This window comes from Cottoperca gobio, chromosome 18 (assembly GCF_900634415.1).
Source record: "Cottoperca gobio chromosome 18, fCotGob3.1, whole genome shotgun sequence".
In the NCBI taxonomy this organism is placed as follows: Eukaryota; Metazoa; Chordata; class Actinopteri; order Perciformes; family Bovichtidae; genus Cottoperca; species Cottoperca gobio.
The window spans coordinates 8,088,962-8,109,097 of record NC_041372.1 but is presented as its reverse complement, the minus strand read 5'-3'; the positions used below and the strand labels follow the sequence as shown (position 1 = coordinate 8,109,097).

The following is a 20,136-nucleotide window of genomic DNA, read 5'->3' as shown; positions in this document are numbered from 1 at the left end:
TTTTCCCCCAATGAAAAAGCAGTATTAAGAATAGAAATGTGTTTACACACCTGTGTGATGGCTCGAATAACCTCATTCAGCCTGCTCTGCTGCTGGGAGGAAAGCTCCATCTCACCTGTTTGCTGTACCACAAGGGGGAACAATGACACTTACAGTACAGTATGATACTCATGAAAGCAAAAAAGTATTATGATCATCGCCACCTTTTTACACAGCCATCGACTGCTGACTCATCAGTCCTGTTAACCGGCCGCAAGTGATCAACAACCTCTTCGGTAGCAAAAGGCATTTTTGGCGTCGGCTTGGCTGCAAACAAGCCTTACCTTAGTCTGTTAACGGCCACATTTTGGTCTTTGTTATGGCTCAAAAACTGTCATCCATACAAAGGTTTGGTCTCATTTTGAAACTGGTGCATTTTCAGATTAATTCCATACCCGATAAGTTAGGATCCACTACAGGTAGGCACCACACAAAAATGAATAAGTCCCAATTTTTGTTATCTTCGCAGCCATCTTGACTGTGAACTAGCTGGGAGGGCTGAATATCTCTATGTGGTGCTCACTGCTAAGCCCTCACACCTGTGTGCACGTTGACTGATTTTAACTTAAAAAGCAGAAATCAGCTGTGATACATCTTCAGTAACTTTTTGCCCTCGCCTCTGCGTACATTATGCACTTGCCCACCAGTGACACAAACAAACAATATTTCAAACTGATTGCAGCAGATAAGTGGATTTCTTACCTGAAAGAGGTACCGCTCAGATCCTACTAAAGCCACGAGGCCGTTGACGGCGGCCAGTCGCTGCATAGTGGGACAACCCTGAAACACGAAGAAAACTCCTTTACTGAACATTCTTGCACTGGGAAACAGACTTGCTTGGTTTCATTCAATTAAAGCATAAAATAATAAATACATAATGTTTAAGTAACAGGTTCTTTCTGTTTGCAGTTTATATTTTGCAGGTAAAATGTAAACCTCAAACACCAGGAATCCTGGGTGTCAGAAAGAAGTACAGTTGCTCTACAGAACAATAATCGACACATTGTTTGATAATAGATTAATCATTAAAGTGATTTTTCATGATTTTTTCAAATGATATATTATAGATATATAGATACTTTATTTATCCCGAGGGAAATTCAGGCATCTAGTAGCTTAAAACATTTACACAATTAAACAATTACCCATCTACCCCCCCCCCCCCTCCCGCCATTACAAATGTACATTTCAAATAAGACTTAAAATAAAATAAAAAGTAAAATTAAGTGATAAAGTGATAAATGCTAGAAATACAATAAAACTGTTATAAATACAAAGTGAAAGTTAAAGTACAGTTGTGATTTGAAATTGAATTGAATCTGAATCTGAATCCCCCTGCCATCACCAAGATGAGTTGTACAGTCTTATGGCCAGGGGGACAAAAGAGTTCTTGAGCCCATCTGTGGAGCAGGACAGGGACAGCAGTCTGCCACTGAACACGCTCCTCTGCCGGGTGAATGTGCTGTGCAGAGGGTGGTGGGCGTTGTCCAGGATGGATAACAGTTTATCAAGGGTCCTTCTCTCTGCTACTGTCACCAGGGAGTCTGTGCCCACTACAGAGCCAGCCCTCCTCACCAGTCTGTGCAGCCGCCCAGCGTCCTTCTTCTTGCTGCTTCCTCCCCAACACACCACAGCATAGAAGAGAGCGCTGGCCACCACAGACTGGTAGAACATCAACAGCAGTGTTTTGCAGATTTTGAAGGACCCCAGCCTTCTCAGGAAGTACAGACGACTCTGCCCCTTCTTATGAAGAGTATCCATATTTGCCGTCCAGTCCAGCTTGTCGTCCAGCTGCAGCCCCAGATATTTGTAGGACCTGACCACCTCCACGTCGACCCCCTCGGTGGACACAGGTTGCAGGTGTGGCCTGATCCTTCGGAAATCCACCACCATCTCCTTGGTCTTGGAGGTGTTCAGCTGCAGTTGGTTCGACTTGGACCACCTCACAAAGTCCTCCACCAGGCTCCTGTACTCCCCCTCTTGTCCATTCCTGACACAGCCAATGATCACAGTGTCATCTGAGTATTTCTGCATGTGGCAGAGCTCAGAGTTGTGCTGGAAGTCAGAGGTGTAGAGGGGTGAACAAGACAGGGGAGAGTACCCCCTGTGGTGCTCCAGTGCTGCTGACCACAGTGTCGGACGTGCAGCCTTTCAGCCTGACGTACTGTGGTCTCTCTGTGAGGTAGTCCGTGATCCATCTCACCAGATGTGAGTCCACCCTCATCTCTGTCAGCTTATCTCTCAGGAGTGGGGGCTGGATGGTGTTAAAGGCGCCACTCCCCTTGTCCAGATGAGAGTAAGCCCTGAGTAACAAATAGAGGATGGAGTCATCCACGCCCACCTTCGCCTGGTAAGTGAACTGCAGAGGATCTTGTGCATGGTGGACCTGGGGTCTGAGGTGATGGAGCAGCAACCGCTCCATGGTCTTCATCATGTGTGATGTCAGTGCAACCGGCCGGAAGTCATCTGGTTCCCTAGGGTGTTTCTTTTTGGGGACAGGGATGAGACATGAAGTCTTCCAGAGAATTGGGACCCTCCCCAGCCGCAAGCCCAGGTTGAACATACACTGAAGGGGCTCCCCGAGTTCAGCAGAACAGGCCTTTAGCATCCTTGGACACACTCCGTCCGGACCAGCTGCTTTACTGGGACGCAGTCTCTTCAGCTCTCTGCTCACCTGACCTTTGGTGATGGTGGGGGGGAGGGGAGTTACATTATCCATGGTGATGTAATGATCCATGGTGACAATTATCCATGTTTTATTCCAACATCAGGGGGACTGCCGAAGAAAATTAGCCCTCGAGCTAGCTCGGGCAAATTTACATTTGTTTGAATGTTGTTTAAAATATACATAGTTTCAATTAAAATTAAAATTAAAAAATGGCAGAAAATGCTGTTTGCAGCTTCTCAAATATGGTATTATCTGTTTTATATTATAATTGAATATCTTTTGGACTGACAAAACAAGACATTTAAAGACATGACCTTGCACTTTGAGAAACTGGGATGGACGTGTTTCACTATTTTCTGACATTTTATAAACCAAACGATTAAACGAATAATCTTGAAATTAATCAAGCAAGCGATGAATCAATAATGAAAAAATTGTTAGTTGCAGCGCTAGAAAAAAGGTCTTCAGCGCTTCAGAGCAATCAGTTACTTATGACCGGCTGTAAAACAGGAGTATGGGGATGGCACATTCTTCACTTTGATTTAGGCTGACAAGCTAGGCAGATGTTGTAAATCTGATGCAGCTGTAAATAGGAAAGGAAATGCAGATGTAGTACCTCCGCCAGTAAGATCTTTATCCAAGCAGCCAGCAGACGAGGGAGGATGTCCACTGCTTTACCATGGCCGGACATCGACAGACCGTGGACCATCAACCCTAGAGCCAGGGAGAAGCCTGGAGTCTAAATATAAACATTAGAGTAAAGAAAACAGGGGTTTAGAGTATAGTGACGGTGCCTACTACAGCACTTACAACATAATGAATCATTCTGTTTCTATTGTATAGTTTTTTTGAAAATATTTCATATCAGTGTGGCTCAACAAGCTCTATCCTGCTGACCTGTTGGCTCTCCTCAGTCAGGGTGCGCAGAGTGTTCATGACCTCCTCAGCCTTGGCTGCATCTATAAGGCCTCCACTGAAGGCAGAGACACCCACACACGCCACAGAGTACGCCAAGACCTGCGCAGGTTGGACATATTCAGAGACAAAAATCCTTCAAATACCATTACACTGTAAACACATCATTTTATAATAAAGGTTCAGGCTTTATATCTATACCATTTACCCTCAGCCTGTAGGGTCTACATCCATTATGCCGCCTTACATTCGGGTCAATTAAAGCTACAGTGGGCGTCAGTGGAGTAACCACAATGTCTGCATGTTTTAAAACAGATTTTGAGTATTAATGCATCATAATGAATGTAGAAACATTATCAGACACCGACATCAACGCCTCACATTTAGTGTGGAGGAAACATTAGCTTGGCTTTACTCTAAATGAGGTTATTTTGTATGTGTTCGACTAGCTATTTTAAGGAATACAAAAACAAAACAATCATCACACAGCAAAATTGACAACAAAGAACATGTCAAATCATTTTCAGCGACAGTTATTTTAGTTTTCAAGTCAAATCCGTGTCAGTTCAGGGCAAGAAGACAGAAACCAAACCCCAGGCACGCTCACACATTAGGAGTAAATAGTATTCCTCAAAAGAATCCAGCAAATATTTCTGTGTTGTGTAGGGCGGTTTGTACCTCCTGCAGCATGCGTCCCTGCCCACTGCTGTCCTGCAGGCTGGACAGCAGCTTGTCGAGTGTTTGGGTGATGTGGACATGTTGGTCCGTCTGTCCACTACTGCAGAGAGCTGCGAGCACCAGACCCAGACCTAACACGCAGCCAGTACTGAGGGAGAGCACAGAGGAGGACGAGGTCAGGCAAAAGAAAACTAAATCAAAGTGGATGTGCAGGCGAGGTGAGGGTCATGAGACCGATGGAGCTGGCATCAATGAATTATTTTACTTTTCAAAATAAAAGCACAATGCTGGAAATTCCCTACAATGCAAAAGGATTCTTTATGACAGTGTTGGCTCACATGCTCACAAACCACTGGTATAAACCATACGGCATATTGTTATCCCATACTGGTTAGTGGTGGTGGTACAAATCTGGTGGTGGTACAAATCTGAGGTACTTCTATGCATTCTATGCAACGTTATACTTCTAATCCACTACCTCTCAGAGGCAAATATTGTACTTTTTACTCCTCGACAGATTTAGTTACTTTGCAGATTAAAATGTTTCATTAACTTCATGTCCAGTGAAAACCACGTATCTCCAAATTTGATGATTTTAATTTTTACGGTTTGTGATGAACGGACGGAGGAATTGTTGAGAAAATTCTCACAATTCTCAAGCAAAATAAACTATTAAAAAACCCTCTCGGATCAGCTGGATAATGCATCGGCACAAAGCTGAAAACAAGGCTGTTTTTCTGAGCTTGTGAAACTTTGACAATTTTTAGAGACATGTGGTTCTCACAGGACAACAAAGCTACAAACATATGATGAGCTTATAGAATATGATTTAATTGCTGTAGATTAAAACTACTCAACAGTAAATGAAGGACTTAAAATGAACACAGTGGGAAGTACAATGCAAAATACACATTAATATAGCAGTAATATGAATCCAAAAGCATCATATATAAAATAGTAAAACACTGACAGGGAACATTTTACTGCATAGTGAATACTTTCACTTCAAGTACTTAAAGTACTTACTTGCTTAAGTAAAGTTGAAGTGAATGCAGGACTTTCACTTGTAGTAAAGTATTTTCCCAGTGTGATATTAGTACTTTTACTTAAGTAAAGGATCTGAATACTTCTTCCACCACTGCTGGTTAGTACTTCACATCATGTGTAAGGACTCAGCACTAACTTGTATTCCAGGTTGGGGTCGAAGGAACAACTTTCGAGAGCCTCCAGAGAGCTGAGGAGGACATCAGTGTCCTTCTGAACATCACTGGATACCAGAGAGAGAGAGAGGGACTATCAGCTCGACTATAAAGGACGGGTTACAGCATGTGTTTGAGTCATTACTACAGACACGCAGACTCTACCTCAGGCGCTGGTGGTGCAGGCTGGACAGCACCATGCCGAGCGCCAGGCCGGAGTGGAACTGGACGGCCTGGGAGTCGTCAGCGGTTGTGGAGCCCGGCAGGCCGGCCTGCAGCGCTGACAGGACCTGCATCAGACCGTCCCTCTGCCACACCACCAGCACGGGGACCAGCAGTGACAACGCCAGGCTGGCACAGGAGCGAGCTATTGCGCTCGCTGTGTTCTCACCCGAGTAGGAACGCTGTGAGGGGAAAGGAGGAGGGTGTTTGATTGGTTGATTAGTCAGTGAGGAGAAGGTACAGCTGTGTTGCGTTACGCAGGTTGTGATGATATTTCTCAGTGCAGGCTACAGCACAGTGAGAAAACAGCAGACAATCTAGGACACCTGCAGGAAGTAAAGGCTCATTACATGCAACTAAAAGGATAGTTTCAAATAGTTTTCAAGTCTGTCACATATGTATGAAGCCTATAGTGTCCCCTGAGGGAGCTATGGGAAGTCGGATACGTTTTCACAAGTGATGTCTGACTCGAGTCAGTGTTGGTTGGGTCTGAAGACTACACGTTTGAAAATGAACAAAATCGGGTGCCGTGGAGTCACTGTTTCCTGCATGGAAACATTTTTACAAATAGGAAGTAAACATTTCAAAACCTTTGACTGGAATGCAGCGTAATCAATTTTATCAATATTAAGCATGTAGGGCTGCAACAAACTATTTTTACATTATCGATTAATCTGTCCGTTATTTCTCAATTAATTAATTGAGTTTGGTTTCTAAAAAGGACTAAGAAAAATAGTAATTTTATTTCTGATTTACTAACTTAAACAATCAATTATCAAAATTGTTGCTGATCAATTTCCTCTACGATAATTATTAGATTAATGGGCTAATTGTTTCAGTTCTATGCGTCTGAACCACACTGATTCTGGGAGCGCTGCCTAGTACAACAACATTTTCTGTTGGTTAACCAGCTGCTGTGTAGATTTGTTGACTAAATCTGTGGTTATGTGATACTGAAATAAGTATTTATTCTAAAATCTCAGTGTAGTAAATTCAGAGTTTATTTGAAATTTGATGGATATAAAACATGTTGTTATTATATAGAATATTTATTCTACATACTGTAGCAATACAAAATGTAATAAATAAAAGGTTTTTTCTTTTGTCTATGTAACAACCAAAATCACTTTATAAAGTGATTAGTCTTTTGTTCCTGCATTTATTTCATACACATATAAAAAAGTGATTTTATTGGGTTTCATATTAAGCCTCAGGGCAATATCAAGAGTACAACTGAACACTGGATTAAATACTTTTTAATGGACCGAGCTGCTGTGACCTAATGTACATTATTATTCATAGTAGACACAAAGACATCAAGCAAACAAACTCAGAAGAAACTTACATGAAGGAACCATGGGAAAACTTGACCTTTGGCCTTATAGCTGCTGCTGCTTATGCTGAGCAGGGTGTTGAGAACTATAGCCAACCAGCTGGCTGTGGGCACAAACTCTGGTCCAGCCTACAGTGGGGAGTCAGAAAGCCCTTTCATGAAGCTAACCAAAGGTTATAAAGTTTTACAATGACAGAAACACTGTGTAGTAAATCACACGGTGATAAAGAAACATATTACATATAACATAACATACTGTTTAACATATTGAGTATCTTACCCCGAGGTCGCCGTCGGTATCAGCAGGCAGGTTGCTCTCATATTTAGCCAGGACAGCAGCCAGGCCGCTCAGAGCCAGGATGGAGTTTCCCTGAACAACAGGACTGTCCCTGAAGAACACACTGCTGTTAGTATTGACACTCAAAAGGCCACATTTCTGATTGAACTCAATCTATCAAGTTGTAACCTACAGATCCCCTTCAACAATGTTGTTTCCGGTGAAACTAAAAAGCAGGGGACTCACTTTGTAGCAGCTTTGATGACGTCTGCCAGCTGATCTCTGGCCCTGAGAGGGAAGAGATGAAAAAAAAAAAAGATGGAGAGAAGAGGAAGAAAGGATGAAAGACACAGAGAGAAACGCGGTATAAAAAGAGGATTCTTCTTCTGCTAATGCAACAATGTATGAACAACAGCATGCATTCAAACTAACACACACTTTCATCTCAGACTGGTGCATCAGTCACCTGGCTGCAACAGCAGATGTTTGTTCTTTATGTGTGTGTGTGTTTGATTTACGATGACAATTATATATAATAATAATAATAATAATAATAATAATAATAATAATAATAATAATAATAATAATAATAATAATAATAAATATATATATATATATATATATATATATATATATATATATATATATATATAAATAATATAGTTAATTTCTATATGTATATTTTTGTATGTATATTTTTAACATAGTAACACAGAAGCGTATTTCTGAATAGTTCATTCATTGCTTGTAATTTATAACATTGTAACTGGTACATGTCACTTTCAATGGCTACACCTCCCTTTCTACTTTAATTTAAATGTTATGGTAGTATGCATATATATATATATAATTTATATATATATAAAATGTATATAAACTTATGTAATTTATATATTTATTTGAGTTTGTATACAGAGCATCTTGGACACAAACATCTGGAAATGAGCCAAGTGCTAGAAAAAGTGTAATGTAAACTTGTAGCTTGACAAATGACCTTGTAGGTTGTTGTATACAGTATGTGTATGAGTACATTTCATTATTTAAAATAAAAAAAAGATGCATTTGAAAAAAGTAGTGTGTACATTCACGTGTTGTTTTTTTTAGATTTTGTGCTCATTCTCAGAAATCGTGAATAAAGAAAAAGTTAGAAATGTCACTCTAACTGTAGTGAAGAAAAATATAGCATGAAATGCCAACATACAGTATAAATGTTTTATATCTCGGTCCCTTTGCTAATGTCAAGTCAAGAGTCAATTTATCAATCACAGTAAATAAATATAAGTCATTTGAAACCTGTGGTTTTAATTACATGTATGCCATTAAATTTAAAACCCAGAATGCCTTCCAAAAACTTTTATGTTGAACAATAAGTTCATATTTAGCAAGTTCCACATCTCTATGATTCACTTTGTGGCAGGGCCGAGCATTGATGATTGGTTGTGTCCACATCATGTGTCACCATAACAATGTGCCAAATATGGACAGAACAATGCTCGTCTGAGTACTTTCAATAAGTGCAAGTGTCTGGGGCAGTGTGCTGAGATTATGTATATCTTAGGTACATTTTTTTAATGTTATTGAGCAACCTTTTTCAAAGACTTTCTGAGCAATAATGTCCTGAAATTGAGTTTAGAGAAAAGTAGTAATAAGGTTATACGATAATAAAAGTGTTGTTTATATTGCCTGTAAATGTGCCCTTTAATACATCCTGCTACTTACCCCCTTTAGTAGTAAACTGTATTTGCATGTGTGTGTTTGTGTGTAAATATTCAGTAAAGGTAGCAGTGTATTCTCACCACAGCCAGGCACAGTGTTGTTTGTACTGTAGCTCTTGTGGCTCCTCTTTGCCTTGTTTCTGCTGTATTTCCAAATCAGCACGTCGACCCTGAGGACATACACACATACACACATACACACATACACACATACAAAACCACAGAAGGCCACATTTAATTTTACCATGCAGGACATCTAACCATTCTGGCAAACTCAAAGAAAGATGTATGGGTATGGGTTTTTATAGAACAATACGATGGCACAACATTGAAATTTCACCGGGAAAGAAATTTGGATAAATAACCATGTAAAACGATGTAATAGTATTAGTTATTGCAGTAGAATTCATGTAATTACTTCATAATACAGAGCCCATTATCTTCACCAGTAATTGTAATGTAATGGCTACTTGTTATACTGTATGTTGACATGCTAAATATGGAATGCAAGAGATGCAAATACTTAAATGAAATAGCTTTCTAATATCTGTGTGAATGAGTTATGACAAAAACACATTTAAAAATAAAAACTATATACATTTTCGTGTTTGAAAATGCATTATTACTGACAAAATGAAAACTCGATTGATAAAACACCATACTATGTGAAATTAACTTTTTCCTTTTCAATTCAACAGAAAACGTGCAACCTAAACGTGGAAATTAAACTGGACTTTTAAATCTGCAACGAAGCTCACTGGCTGAAGTCAAATCAGGACTTTGTGGTTAATGTGGCATGTGTCTTAGCCCCTAAATGTCACACCCTGATTGTAGCCTATTTGTAAAAATCTTTAATGGAAACAACCTTTTTCGTGGTTATTTTTTTATGGAAGGAGTTTCCAGGTCCTGCTTTGTAAAATCTGTCAACCATTAAAACAAATAGGCGGGACATAACTTCCAATTGGCCAAAACCCACCAATTTGAGTCAGAGACAAGGGAAGTCAGAGACATATGTTACTGCTCTGGTTTCTGGCCAGGGTTGCCATGTCTGGAAGAAATTCAGGCTTTGACAAAATAATCTCACACATAGTCCACTTACTGGCTTTTTCTAGAGTTAAGGTCTCCCGGCTATATATGACCACCGGTTATCATGTGACTACCGTTCCATACGTAGGTCATGTGATAACATAGGAGTCATCTACATGACAACTGAATAAATATATACCATGATGTGCGGTTGAAAGTTGCAATGAAAACCCTGTGAGAAGAAACTTTTCTCCTTGCTCTACTGAACAGTGCCTGGAGAATGTTCCTCTTTAGAATCACACGTAGAATCGATCAGTTCTTCCATAAACATGTCCCCAATCTATCAGTTGCCGGAAGCACAAACCTGCAGGACAGCGTGGAAAGCTCGGCTCATGAAACCTCGCCAGGCCTGGGGCAGGAGCAAAGCACGGTGCCATTCGGAGGGCTGAATGTTCACCTACGCATTAAAGACAACAAGCAGGAGTTTTAACTGTGTGAAACGGTAGTGGTTAAAAACCAAAGAGTGAGAGGCAGAAGATGAAAAGGTTTAGACATACTTCATGAACGAGGGATGCCAAGGTCTGCTGGTAGCTGCGGCTGCGGCTTATGAGGAAACGATCGAGCCGTTTGCCTTCGCGGTCCGTCTGCACAGGCAGCTCATAACTGAGCAGCAGTCCAGCTACAACACACACACACACACACACACACACACACACACACACACACACACACACACACACACACACACACACACACACACACACACACACACACACACACACACACACACACACACACACACACACACACACACACACACACACACACACACACACACACTCAATAAGCTATTTAAGCTTTGTAATGTTTTAGCCTCCGTTTCTTTTGCTGCTAAATGCTCCACGATGTTCACCAGCTAGTCTCTAAAGGGTCTGTCTGCTGGTTGGTGCCGGCAGGAAGTGTACTGTGGGTTTATCAGAACTTTCTCACTGAGAATTGCTGCTTGCTGCTGCTGGAAACAAGGTTGATGAGAGTGGACATCTTAACATCTTAAGCTTCACACAGGTAGGGGATGGATTTGCTCACCTGCTAGTCCAGGCTTCAGCCCCGGCTGCTTGTTTTTCTCGTAGGTTTTCAGCATGAATGATGGAATTCCAGCCATTGTTTTACCCTGGTCTGTACGCAGGTTCCCGCCTCTCAGGGCAGAGAAGTATACCCCACGTGGCATCTGGCGCATCTCCTGCTTCACCAGTGAGGTCAAAAAGAGATCGAAGGCTGAGAAGAATAAAACAAATTGAGAGTCTGTAAGAAGTTGTGAGATTGAACTCCTGCGATTTAACTTTCCAGAACTGTAAGGTGAGACCCAATTATGATAAACAGTAGCAGAAATCCAACTCCTCAACATGATCTCTCACTGGCTTTCCCCCACCATTATGAAGCCTGACCACAACGCGAGCATAAATGTACCTGGCAGAACAGATACGGGAGTGAGAGCCATCAGCTTCACATAAGATGAACCTGGGATGGAGAGATCCTGCTCTTCTTCCTCCTTCTCGTTCCCTTCTTCATCCTCCTCATTTTCAAGAGGCTTTGTAGCTGGTCTGGCCTAAAGAGCGGAAAGAGAAGCAGCAGCGGATACAACAGAACCAACGAGACGATGTAAACAGATGATCAAACAACCTATAATCAACAGATGTGAAACCTTCGAAGAGCTATTGACAGACTGTCTAAACTCTAGCAGGTCAAATCATAATATATATATAGACCAGAATCTAAATGACCATAACAATTCTACGAACAGTTAATTGAAGTATACACCTGGCATTCTGAAGCTTAACAAACTACTTATAATATTTACATCATTATTTAGTTAGTTTTACAGTATTCACTTTATTCTGAGCCGTATCATATCACACATAATCATTTGCATTACATTCTTGGACGGAATATCCACTAATATAAGTTTTGTTTGGAAGACAAAAGTATTCAATGTGAAAGGTAAAGTTACAGACTAGAGAGGAGCGGCACACTTACTGCCTCAGGAAGAAGATTTATTGTGTGGACCGCTTCAGGAAAATCTGCCAAAGCCCTGTAGCCACAGCTGGCCACCTCTGGGTCCTGTTACAGCAAACAAACAGACACTGTTTCTTTCCCCCATAGTTTTGTACACACAATGATGACTCAACATTTAAAATATAAGCACACTGTGGGAGATGTAGACGCTGTTTTTATACAGATGGCTATCTGACTGAAGTTTGAGCAGACTTTTGGGGCAGTGAAAGCAAAACATTGACTTTGTAAAGCTGAATACGCTGATTTCACAAAACGTATAGTCATTTCATCCATTGTTAATATAAAACTGTAAGAATGTACTGGGTGTTTAGTTCAGCATCTGCCTTCCTAAATCTGAGCAGATAATTTGTGTCACTCAGTCCGTTCTGTTTCTTAAATTATATGTAAGAAACATTTTTCCTGCACCATAATTATGACAGGAAGTATTTAAAATGGTTAATTAAAGCTTCAAAATTGACACAAATCCTCCCCCTCCATCACACACACACACACACACACACACACACACACACACACACACACACACACACACACACACACACACACACACACACACACACACACACACACACACACACACACACACACACACACACACACACACACACACACACCTTGCTCACAGCATAATTCCAGAGGAAGCTGACCACCTCCTCCTTCAGTTTCTGGGAAAACAAAGATAAATAATAAAAAGAGCTTAACAATGAGATACACTCGCTGCTTATGTTTGTAGAATTCAACAATGACACCGAACATGTTTTTTCTTTTTTTATACTGTAGCTATAGTCACATTTACATTTTGGAAAATATGCTTATTTCTTTCTGAGAGTGAGAAGAAAAGATCTCAAGTCTCATGTCTAATATATTACAGTTTGAGTACATATTAAAGTAACATATTCCACATGTTAGTGATCATTAAAAAGGTGTCTTTGTGCTAAGCTAGGCTAACCACATTCTGACTGTAGCTACAGACAGACAGAAGCTTATTTGGTATTACATCTTTCATTTTAAATTTCAAATGATAAACCAGAAAAAAAAGCTCATCCACCTGGATTCTGACACACAAATCTTTTGTTTACCGTTTAATACTTTAGATATGAAGAGAAAAAAAAGAAGAAAAAAGAAAAGAGTTACGACACCAAAAGGAATAACGGTAAATTATTTATTTTTAATAAACAATGTGTAGATTATTTATCTTATAAAGTGTTTTAATAATTTGTTTTGATATTTATTTTTTAGATATCACCACTAGGGGAAACCAAAGTAAGAAATGTTCTACACATGGTAGCTTAATTTCGGGATGCACCACAAAAGAGACAAAAAAAACCCTGAAGCTTTCATGAAGTAAACCAGACACCTCATATTCTTCTGACTTGACAGGGAGCTGGGGAACCAGAGTCAGAAGTTCAGCTATGATTTTGACCATCAGTGGACGGGAGTCGCAGCTCAGCTCGGGTCCGAGACTTCTCCATGTTGAGACGAGGTCCACTACCTGCAGAAAGAGGACTTGTAACACTCAGTGGTTACATTAAATTGTATATGCATCAAACATTGGCTGTGTGTGTCTGACCTCTGCCCGGCACAGCTCCTGTAGTCCTTGCAGGGCGAGAGCAGCAGGGGTTGCCATATCTGGTCTGGTGCACTGTTTCAGAGTGAGTGTAATTGCAGCCAACATGTCACCTCCATGCTGGTAAGGCCTGACACACACACACACACACACACACACATACACACACACACACATACACACACACACACACACACACACACACACACACACACACACACACACACACACACACACACACAGGCAATGTTATGATACATAATGGATGACAATCTTCTAAAAAAACCTATATTTGAGGCTACCAAATGTGAATGTAATTTAAACAACCGGAAGGAAAAAGCATCAGATGGATGACTTCACCTATGCAAAATTCTTTGTCAGTCCCCATTGTATTGAATCAACTCAACCCTAATTCCACTCTCAAAAAAAACGTCACACAGGTCAAGTGTATGTTGTGGTCTGACCTCTCTCTGCAGATGTCCCTGAGGCAGGCAGCTCTGGCTAGGATCTGCTCCCACTGGGCGTCCTTCCCCACCGTCACCCTACTGTCCTGCAGGCTAAGCAGACGCTGCAGATCAGGGTAGATACGATCCTGACAGGAAGGAACAAAGTCAGTTGTGAACAAGAGGCAGACAAGAATACAATACAGGAAATAATATTAAAGGGATAAGATTTTCACCCCTTTCCAACAGCGAACTGAAGCCTTTATCTCAGCTGTCTCTTCCCAGCCACCAGACTCCATTGACAAAATCAGTCATTTTACGTCGAAAAAACAAGGGAGTTGCTGGTCTACCGCTGCCTCGATCAGTTTGTTTTTCATTATAGTGTGCCTTTGGTGTTTTAAAAAGGTCAGTTCGGATTTACCAAAGTCACACTATAACACAAACTAACTAACCAATTGAGGCAGCTGTAGACCAGCAACTCCCGTGTTTCTGTATTCTTAATAAAGCTTACTCTTAAACTGATATTGACTTATTTTTAAAAGGGGAATTCCTTTAGGTGGCTAAAATATGTTTTGCTGCTGCCCCTTGTCTATTTAGTACATTGCTTTACTCCCATGCTCGTACCCCTGTCTGCGTCTCCAAATTGGGGGCGTGCTGACCGCTATCTACTGTAGCCAATACACTGACTGTAATATGTAGCTCATACAACCTTAAGTCAAACTATCCGAACTATCCCTTTAATATGAGGATGACCATTTCTAAATCACAGACCTGTTTCTTCCAAAGAGCAGCCATGAGGCGCATTGCCATTGCTCTCAGCTTGGGGGCGCTGGCCAGCATGTGGAGAGTCTGCAGCACCATGGGGACACACAGCTGAAACATTAAAGCACATGGCACGTGTTAATGGCTAATGTCAAGTGAAGTAAGCCTCCTGCATACGGACATGATAATGAGTTCCCTGCACAAACACCAGATTTGTTTAATATTCATTATATGAATGAGTAAGAACAATCCTCTAAGATCGTGGCAGTGGTTTGTATTTCATGTCATAACAACAGAGGTGCTCTGTACCTTATGAGTCCCGAGGTTTGGCAGGCAGTTCAGCACAGCGTGAGCCAGGACTGCATTCTTTTCCTTCCCCAGTTTGTACAACAGAACGGGAATAAGTGAAGGGACCTGCAGACACACGTCAGGTTGAATGAAGGAAACTTAACAGTCCACATTTTTCTTTTTCCTTCTTCTAGGACTGGGGAGTAAAAAGTGTTTCTTCTTCCTTTCCTTTCTGTGTTTCAGAGGAGTCTTAACCGCACCAGGAGAAGGAGGTCACGCAGATATTCCAGATGTTGGGAATGACAGATAACTATAAGCTTATTGAACAATAATAGTGTGTGGGATGCAGAGAAAAACATGTGCCGTCCCTGTAAAAACAAAACAATGTCCTCAACATGGTCATGGAGTCCCGGCTCATTTCCATTCTATGAAAGCTTCATGGATAGTTAGAGTGTGGAATGAAGAACAATGCAAAGTTAACAGTGGATCGTTCCCTTAGTGCTGAGGTCAAAAATACAAAACGAGTCAGGGTCCTTGGACGCATGTAGTCAACATGCTCTGCATTGTAACACCCTTTAATTAACATAAAGCACTTACTGCTGCCCCTGCACCTTGGCTGTTGCATAGCAACCCCTTCACCTGCTTGTGAAGAAGAGAGAGCGGCGAAGAAGAAGGAAATGGGAGTTTTTCCTTCAAATGTAATCCCTGAAAGGTCTGGTGTTGACCCTAAACCATAAACTTCAATCAATACCATATTATTCCAATAAATAATTATGGATAAATAAATGTTCCTCTGCGCCACCATCTCTTGTAACAAGGAAATACTCAAAACCTGCAACCGTTCCGTTTGTTAGTGTGATGCGAAACCGTGAGGATGGAAGTCAGATGGATTCAAATATGGCAATAACGTTCGACAAACGTATCAAACCACTGGCACAAGTGACACTCTGGGAGCAATTAGACCAGCAGGGGAATACTCCGAGGCATCTAACGAGCCCGGGTAATGAGCAGCCAATAACACCATGTGATATTTCACATCATCTTCTGGAGCTTGTGACTCCATTTACAGTCCCAGGGGGTCTGTTAAGTCTGTCAGTTTAAACCTCTCTCTTATTACAATTGCAGAACATCCAGAAGCTGAAGGCAGGAAGGGAAGAATAAATTACAAAGAGTCAACGCCAATGATACATTAGGTCCAAAAGATGCATAAATACGACAAGTAATCATTACTTAACCAATTTTACCAGTGTCATTAGTATTACCAGTAGGGAAAAATATGCAGGAAGTGTCATGTTTCATTGACTGTAGCTTAACAGAATAAAATAAAAAATAAAACAAGTGAAACAAACTGTAAATGATAGTTAAAAACTGGTTTTCTTCATTTCTTTACATATGAGGCATTAGAGTACAGGTAATCCTTTTTAGTAATGAGCACTGGAATTATGCAACTTCACAAAAAATACTAAGAAAAGATTTAAAACATCTGTCTGTCTTGTTCTTTGGTAAATGTACGCCCATGTTCATGTAGTGTTGTAACTAATTATTATGATTGAAGATAAATTCTCATGAAATGCCATGATAATAAAAACTGTTACCAAATCTGGCTTCACAAATGAAAGCCACTTCTATGGAAAAGTCTTCTTTTGGCATGAAAAGAAAAGGGACTGTAAATGTTTCAGTTTTAACAAACTGAAGAGAAAGAGAGTCTCGTGCATTGTGGATTATCTACCTGGCAGGGGTCGGCTGCAGCGATGGCCTGGCATGCATTCAGAGCCAGCTGGCAGACGTCTTCTCGACCCGTGATGATGAGATGGGTCACGATGAGGGTGAGGGAGCAGAGCTGGTTCTGGCTGGAGGACAGGGCCGAGATGACCGACAGCAGCCAATCGGCTGCCACTGCCGGATTATCTGTCACTTTGCGCAGTGTGGATAGGGCCACACTGAGCTCGTTGTACCAGGAACTGAGAGGAAGTGCCAATGGTGGACCAGACTGAGAGACGAAGAATGACGTTTGTTTGTTACTTGCTGAAACATGTTCGATGCTAAAAGTCTGATTCAACACATAAATATATAAACTAATCATCAACTGAAAAAGTAGAAACAGTTAAAAGGGAAATTCTACCCTTTGCGAAAGGAGCCAGGCTTTGTTCTTCTGTCTCAAACTTTAGTTTTCATTCCCTACACAACTATTACTTACTATTACTAAATCTTTGAGAAGCAGCATCGGTATTACCTGTCGGGGTTCATCCGTCTCCCTGCTGATCCTGCGGAGCAGACTGTGGGCCAAATCCTGGTTGAGTCTGTGCGTACGCTGGTCAGCCAGAGCCTCAGTGAGGCCGGAGCAGGACAGGAGCTGCAGCACAGGAAGAACCAGGACTGGACTCAACCAGGGCGACAGCTCAGTCTGTTCAGGGACTAAACTCAGAGCTGTGTTTTTGAGAGGGAGAGGAGAACAAAATGAATCACACGAAAAAGTATAAAGCAGGCGAGAGTCGGGGGCTTAAACAATGCCATCTTGGGAAATGATGCAGCTCGGAAGGAATATGACAGCTTCAACTATAATTTATAACGTATGAATTAATCACACTTCATTTACCACATTTCCTTTTTTTTTTTTAGGTCCTGTGATTTCTTAACGATTTCCTACGTGGAAAAATGTATTCTGGCACAAATTATAAGGAAAATAGAAACAATGTTCTGAGACAGTTCAGAAATGTACTAATGCAATTATTTGAGTATTTTAAAAAGGAACTTTTTGAGCTCTATTTGAACCTAAATGCATATGATTTATCGTTGCAAACTTTATATTTGAAATGTATTGACTTGTATGCTTTGACTGTGGACACATTCTACATGTTTGCCTGTTCAGATAACATGTTGTCCACTGAATACTGCCTCCATTTTTCCTCCTATAACAGTAGCACCAAATTGCATAGTCGTTTTCAGGAACCCTTCATAAGAAATTACAGTTACAGTACAGTTCCTGTGTAGGAGAATTATAGGACCATATAAATGCATAAGATCAATAGAATTAGTTAATGTGTAGGTATTGGAGAGACATGGGTTGATTATTTAAAGATAATACTTTAAAAAGATGAGCGTCTTTGGTCTTTTTCCTTGAATCATGTCATTTGGAAGCCAGAATCTCACGTTGAATTTCAAGATTTTGAACATGCCAGCTTTGGAGCTTCAGTGTTTTACCAAGTGAGTCATGCTACAGGTCTCACTCTGATCCCAAGATGAATCGTCTCTGTGGGTTACTGGATACTTAATAACCCCGGAGAACTTACTCAAGCTGTGTTTCTGTCTAATTTCTTAAGCACAAATTAAAATTTTTTACATAAAAGTGGAAATGCTACAAATTTGACAAAAAAAGTGAAAGTAATGCGATGCGTCTGTCTGAGGTTAAAGGGGGTTTCTCGAAAAAGAGAAGATGCAATAGATGCTGATGAAACAGATTTTTTAATTTTTTAAATACACCTCAACATTGCAGACTTCTTCTTCTAATGTAGACAAAGTATCCATATCATATTGAGATTCACTGTTACAGGACAGATAAGATTAGTGATTATGAGCAAAAATCAAATTAGATCTGTGGTTATAAAGGGCTGACCTATATCGCCAGGTCAGCTACATCCATCACTTGGCATATACAGACTGCTCTCACCTGAGTATTACAATTAACATCTGGAAATATTTCTTTATTTAGAATGTATTCAGTACAGATAGTACAGATAATTATACAGTATAGAGCAGTAGCCCTTATACTTTGCCATACTGTAATGCTGTCTGTGATAATTCCCAGTCATGCAGATATAAGGATATTTAATAATAATTTGCCAAAATAAAGTTTAGACTTTAAGACCACGTGTCGAGTACTGAATGTTTCACCCTTAGCTGCATAATAATAATAATAATAATAATAATTCAAATGTTTTTTTACCCAGACTGAGCAAGCTGGTCTGCTGGGATGCAGGGACTTCTAGCAGGAGCAGGGCCACGCCCAACAACAGCTCGTCCAATGGCAGCTCCTACAGATAACAATAAAGGTAACCCACAGCACACATAACGTTGACACACATAATGTACTAGTACATAGTGATCTGGTTTAGAGAAAATAAAAAATCTTCAGTTTTAATGGTTCATAAGCGTTGCTGTGTCACCTGTTGACAGACAGGCAGGAGCTTCTGTAATAAGTTGAGAAGAGGTCGGCAGTTTCCATTTAACTTGAGGCAGCATTGGCAGGCACAGAGCAGCTGCAGAAGCAGCTCGGCTCTCTCAGTCCTCCAGCGCTCCTCCTCCTCCTCCGACGCCGGGACGAGACCCTGAAGCAGAGCGTCTACGAATCCGCACAGCTCCAGCACCGCCTCCACACTGTCCACCTGTCAACGCAGAGAGGGCACCAACACCTCTTAATGCTTTGATTTTTACCACATTACCTTCACAAAATATGGTTGAAAAATTCATTTAACCTATCTGAACCTATGTGAAACAAAACCGCCACTTGAGTGGATATTTTTGCCCAAAGATTAAGAATAAGATAATGTTGGCATAAGATTTGTTCATATAAAAAGGTGACTGCTGTTTGCCAGGCTGTCTTTTTTTCTTTTTAATATATATATCATATATATACACACATCCTCTAGGAGCGCCACATTTGGAAATGTTAAAATCCTACACAGAGGCTTGAAGGGGAGGACAGATTCTTTTTCCTGATTAGCAAAATCTGACTTATTATTACTTTCTTTACTCACTAAATTAAAAAAGGCTAGGGAGGTGAAAAGAATACATTTGACTATATAATGTCCCTTCTTTTCCCAGGATTATCTCGAGCCAGTTCTTTAATCATCATCATGAGGTGACCTGACTGAAAGTGAGTGGAAGAATACTAAAAAGCAGAAAAGGTTGGAGAGAGGAGTGCCGGTGTTGTT

The 20,136-nt window shown here is 40.8% G+C and overlaps 1 protein-coding gene across 1 annotated transcript in view; it reads right to left on the bottom strand.

The window, feature by feature from the left end:
• The window catches only part of focad (focadhesin), a 43,097-nt gene that overhangs the window by 8,053 nt on the left and 14,908 nt on the right, over window positions 1-20,136 (bottom strand). Inside the window, exons 8-33 of the mRNA XM_029454454.1 lie at window positions 19,369-19,587; window positions 19,149-19,236; window positions 17,439-17,632; window positions 16,935-17,195; window positions 15,227-15,331; window positions 14,927-15,028; window positions 14,177-14,304; window positions 13,716-13,842; window positions 13,503-13,637; window positions 12,760-12,810; window positions 12,107-12,190; window positions 11,540-11,678; window positions 11,159-11,347; window positions 10,630-10,751; window positions 10,437-10,529; window positions 9,128-9,216; window positions 7,578-7,619; window positions 7,335-7,443; window positions 7,067-7,183; window positions 5,665-5,903; window positions 5,484-5,567; window positions 4,301-4,448; window positions 3,605-3,724; window positions 3,324-3,446; window positions 742-819; window positions 51-122 (exon numbers count right to left, since the gene is read on the bottom strand). Of these exons, the coding sequence (XP_029310314.1) occupies window positions 51-122; window positions 742-819; window positions 3,324-3,446; window positions 3,605-3,724; window positions 4,301-4,448; window positions 5,484-5,567; window positions 5,665-5,903; window positions 7,067-7,183; window positions 7,335-7,443; window positions 7,578-7,619; window positions 9,128-9,216; window positions 10,437-10,529; window positions 10,630-10,751; window positions 11,159-11,347; window positions 11,540-11,678; window positions 12,107-12,190; window positions 12,760-12,810; window positions 13,503-13,637; window positions 13,716-13,842; window positions 14,177-14,304; window positions 14,927-15,028; window positions 15,227-15,331; window positions 16,935-17,195; window positions 17,439-17,632; window positions 19,149-19,236; window positions 19,369-19,587 (3,258 nt within the window). The remainder of the gene's footprint in view (window positions 1-50; window positions 123-741; window positions 820-3,323; window positions 3,447-3,604; window positions 3,725-4,300; window positions 4,449-5,483; window positions 5,568-5,664; window positions 5,904-7,066; window positions 7,184-7,334; window positions 7,444-7,577; window positions 7,620-9,127; window positions 9,217-10,436; window positions 10,530-10,629; window positions 10,752-11,158; window positions 11,348-11,539; window positions 11,679-12,106; window positions 12,191-12,759; window positions 12,811-13,502; window positions 13,638-13,715; window positions 13,843-14,176; window positions 14,305-14,926; window positions 15,029-15,226; window positions 15,332-16,934; window positions 17,196-17,438; window positions 17,633-19,148; window positions 19,237-19,368; window positions 19,588-20,136) is intronic.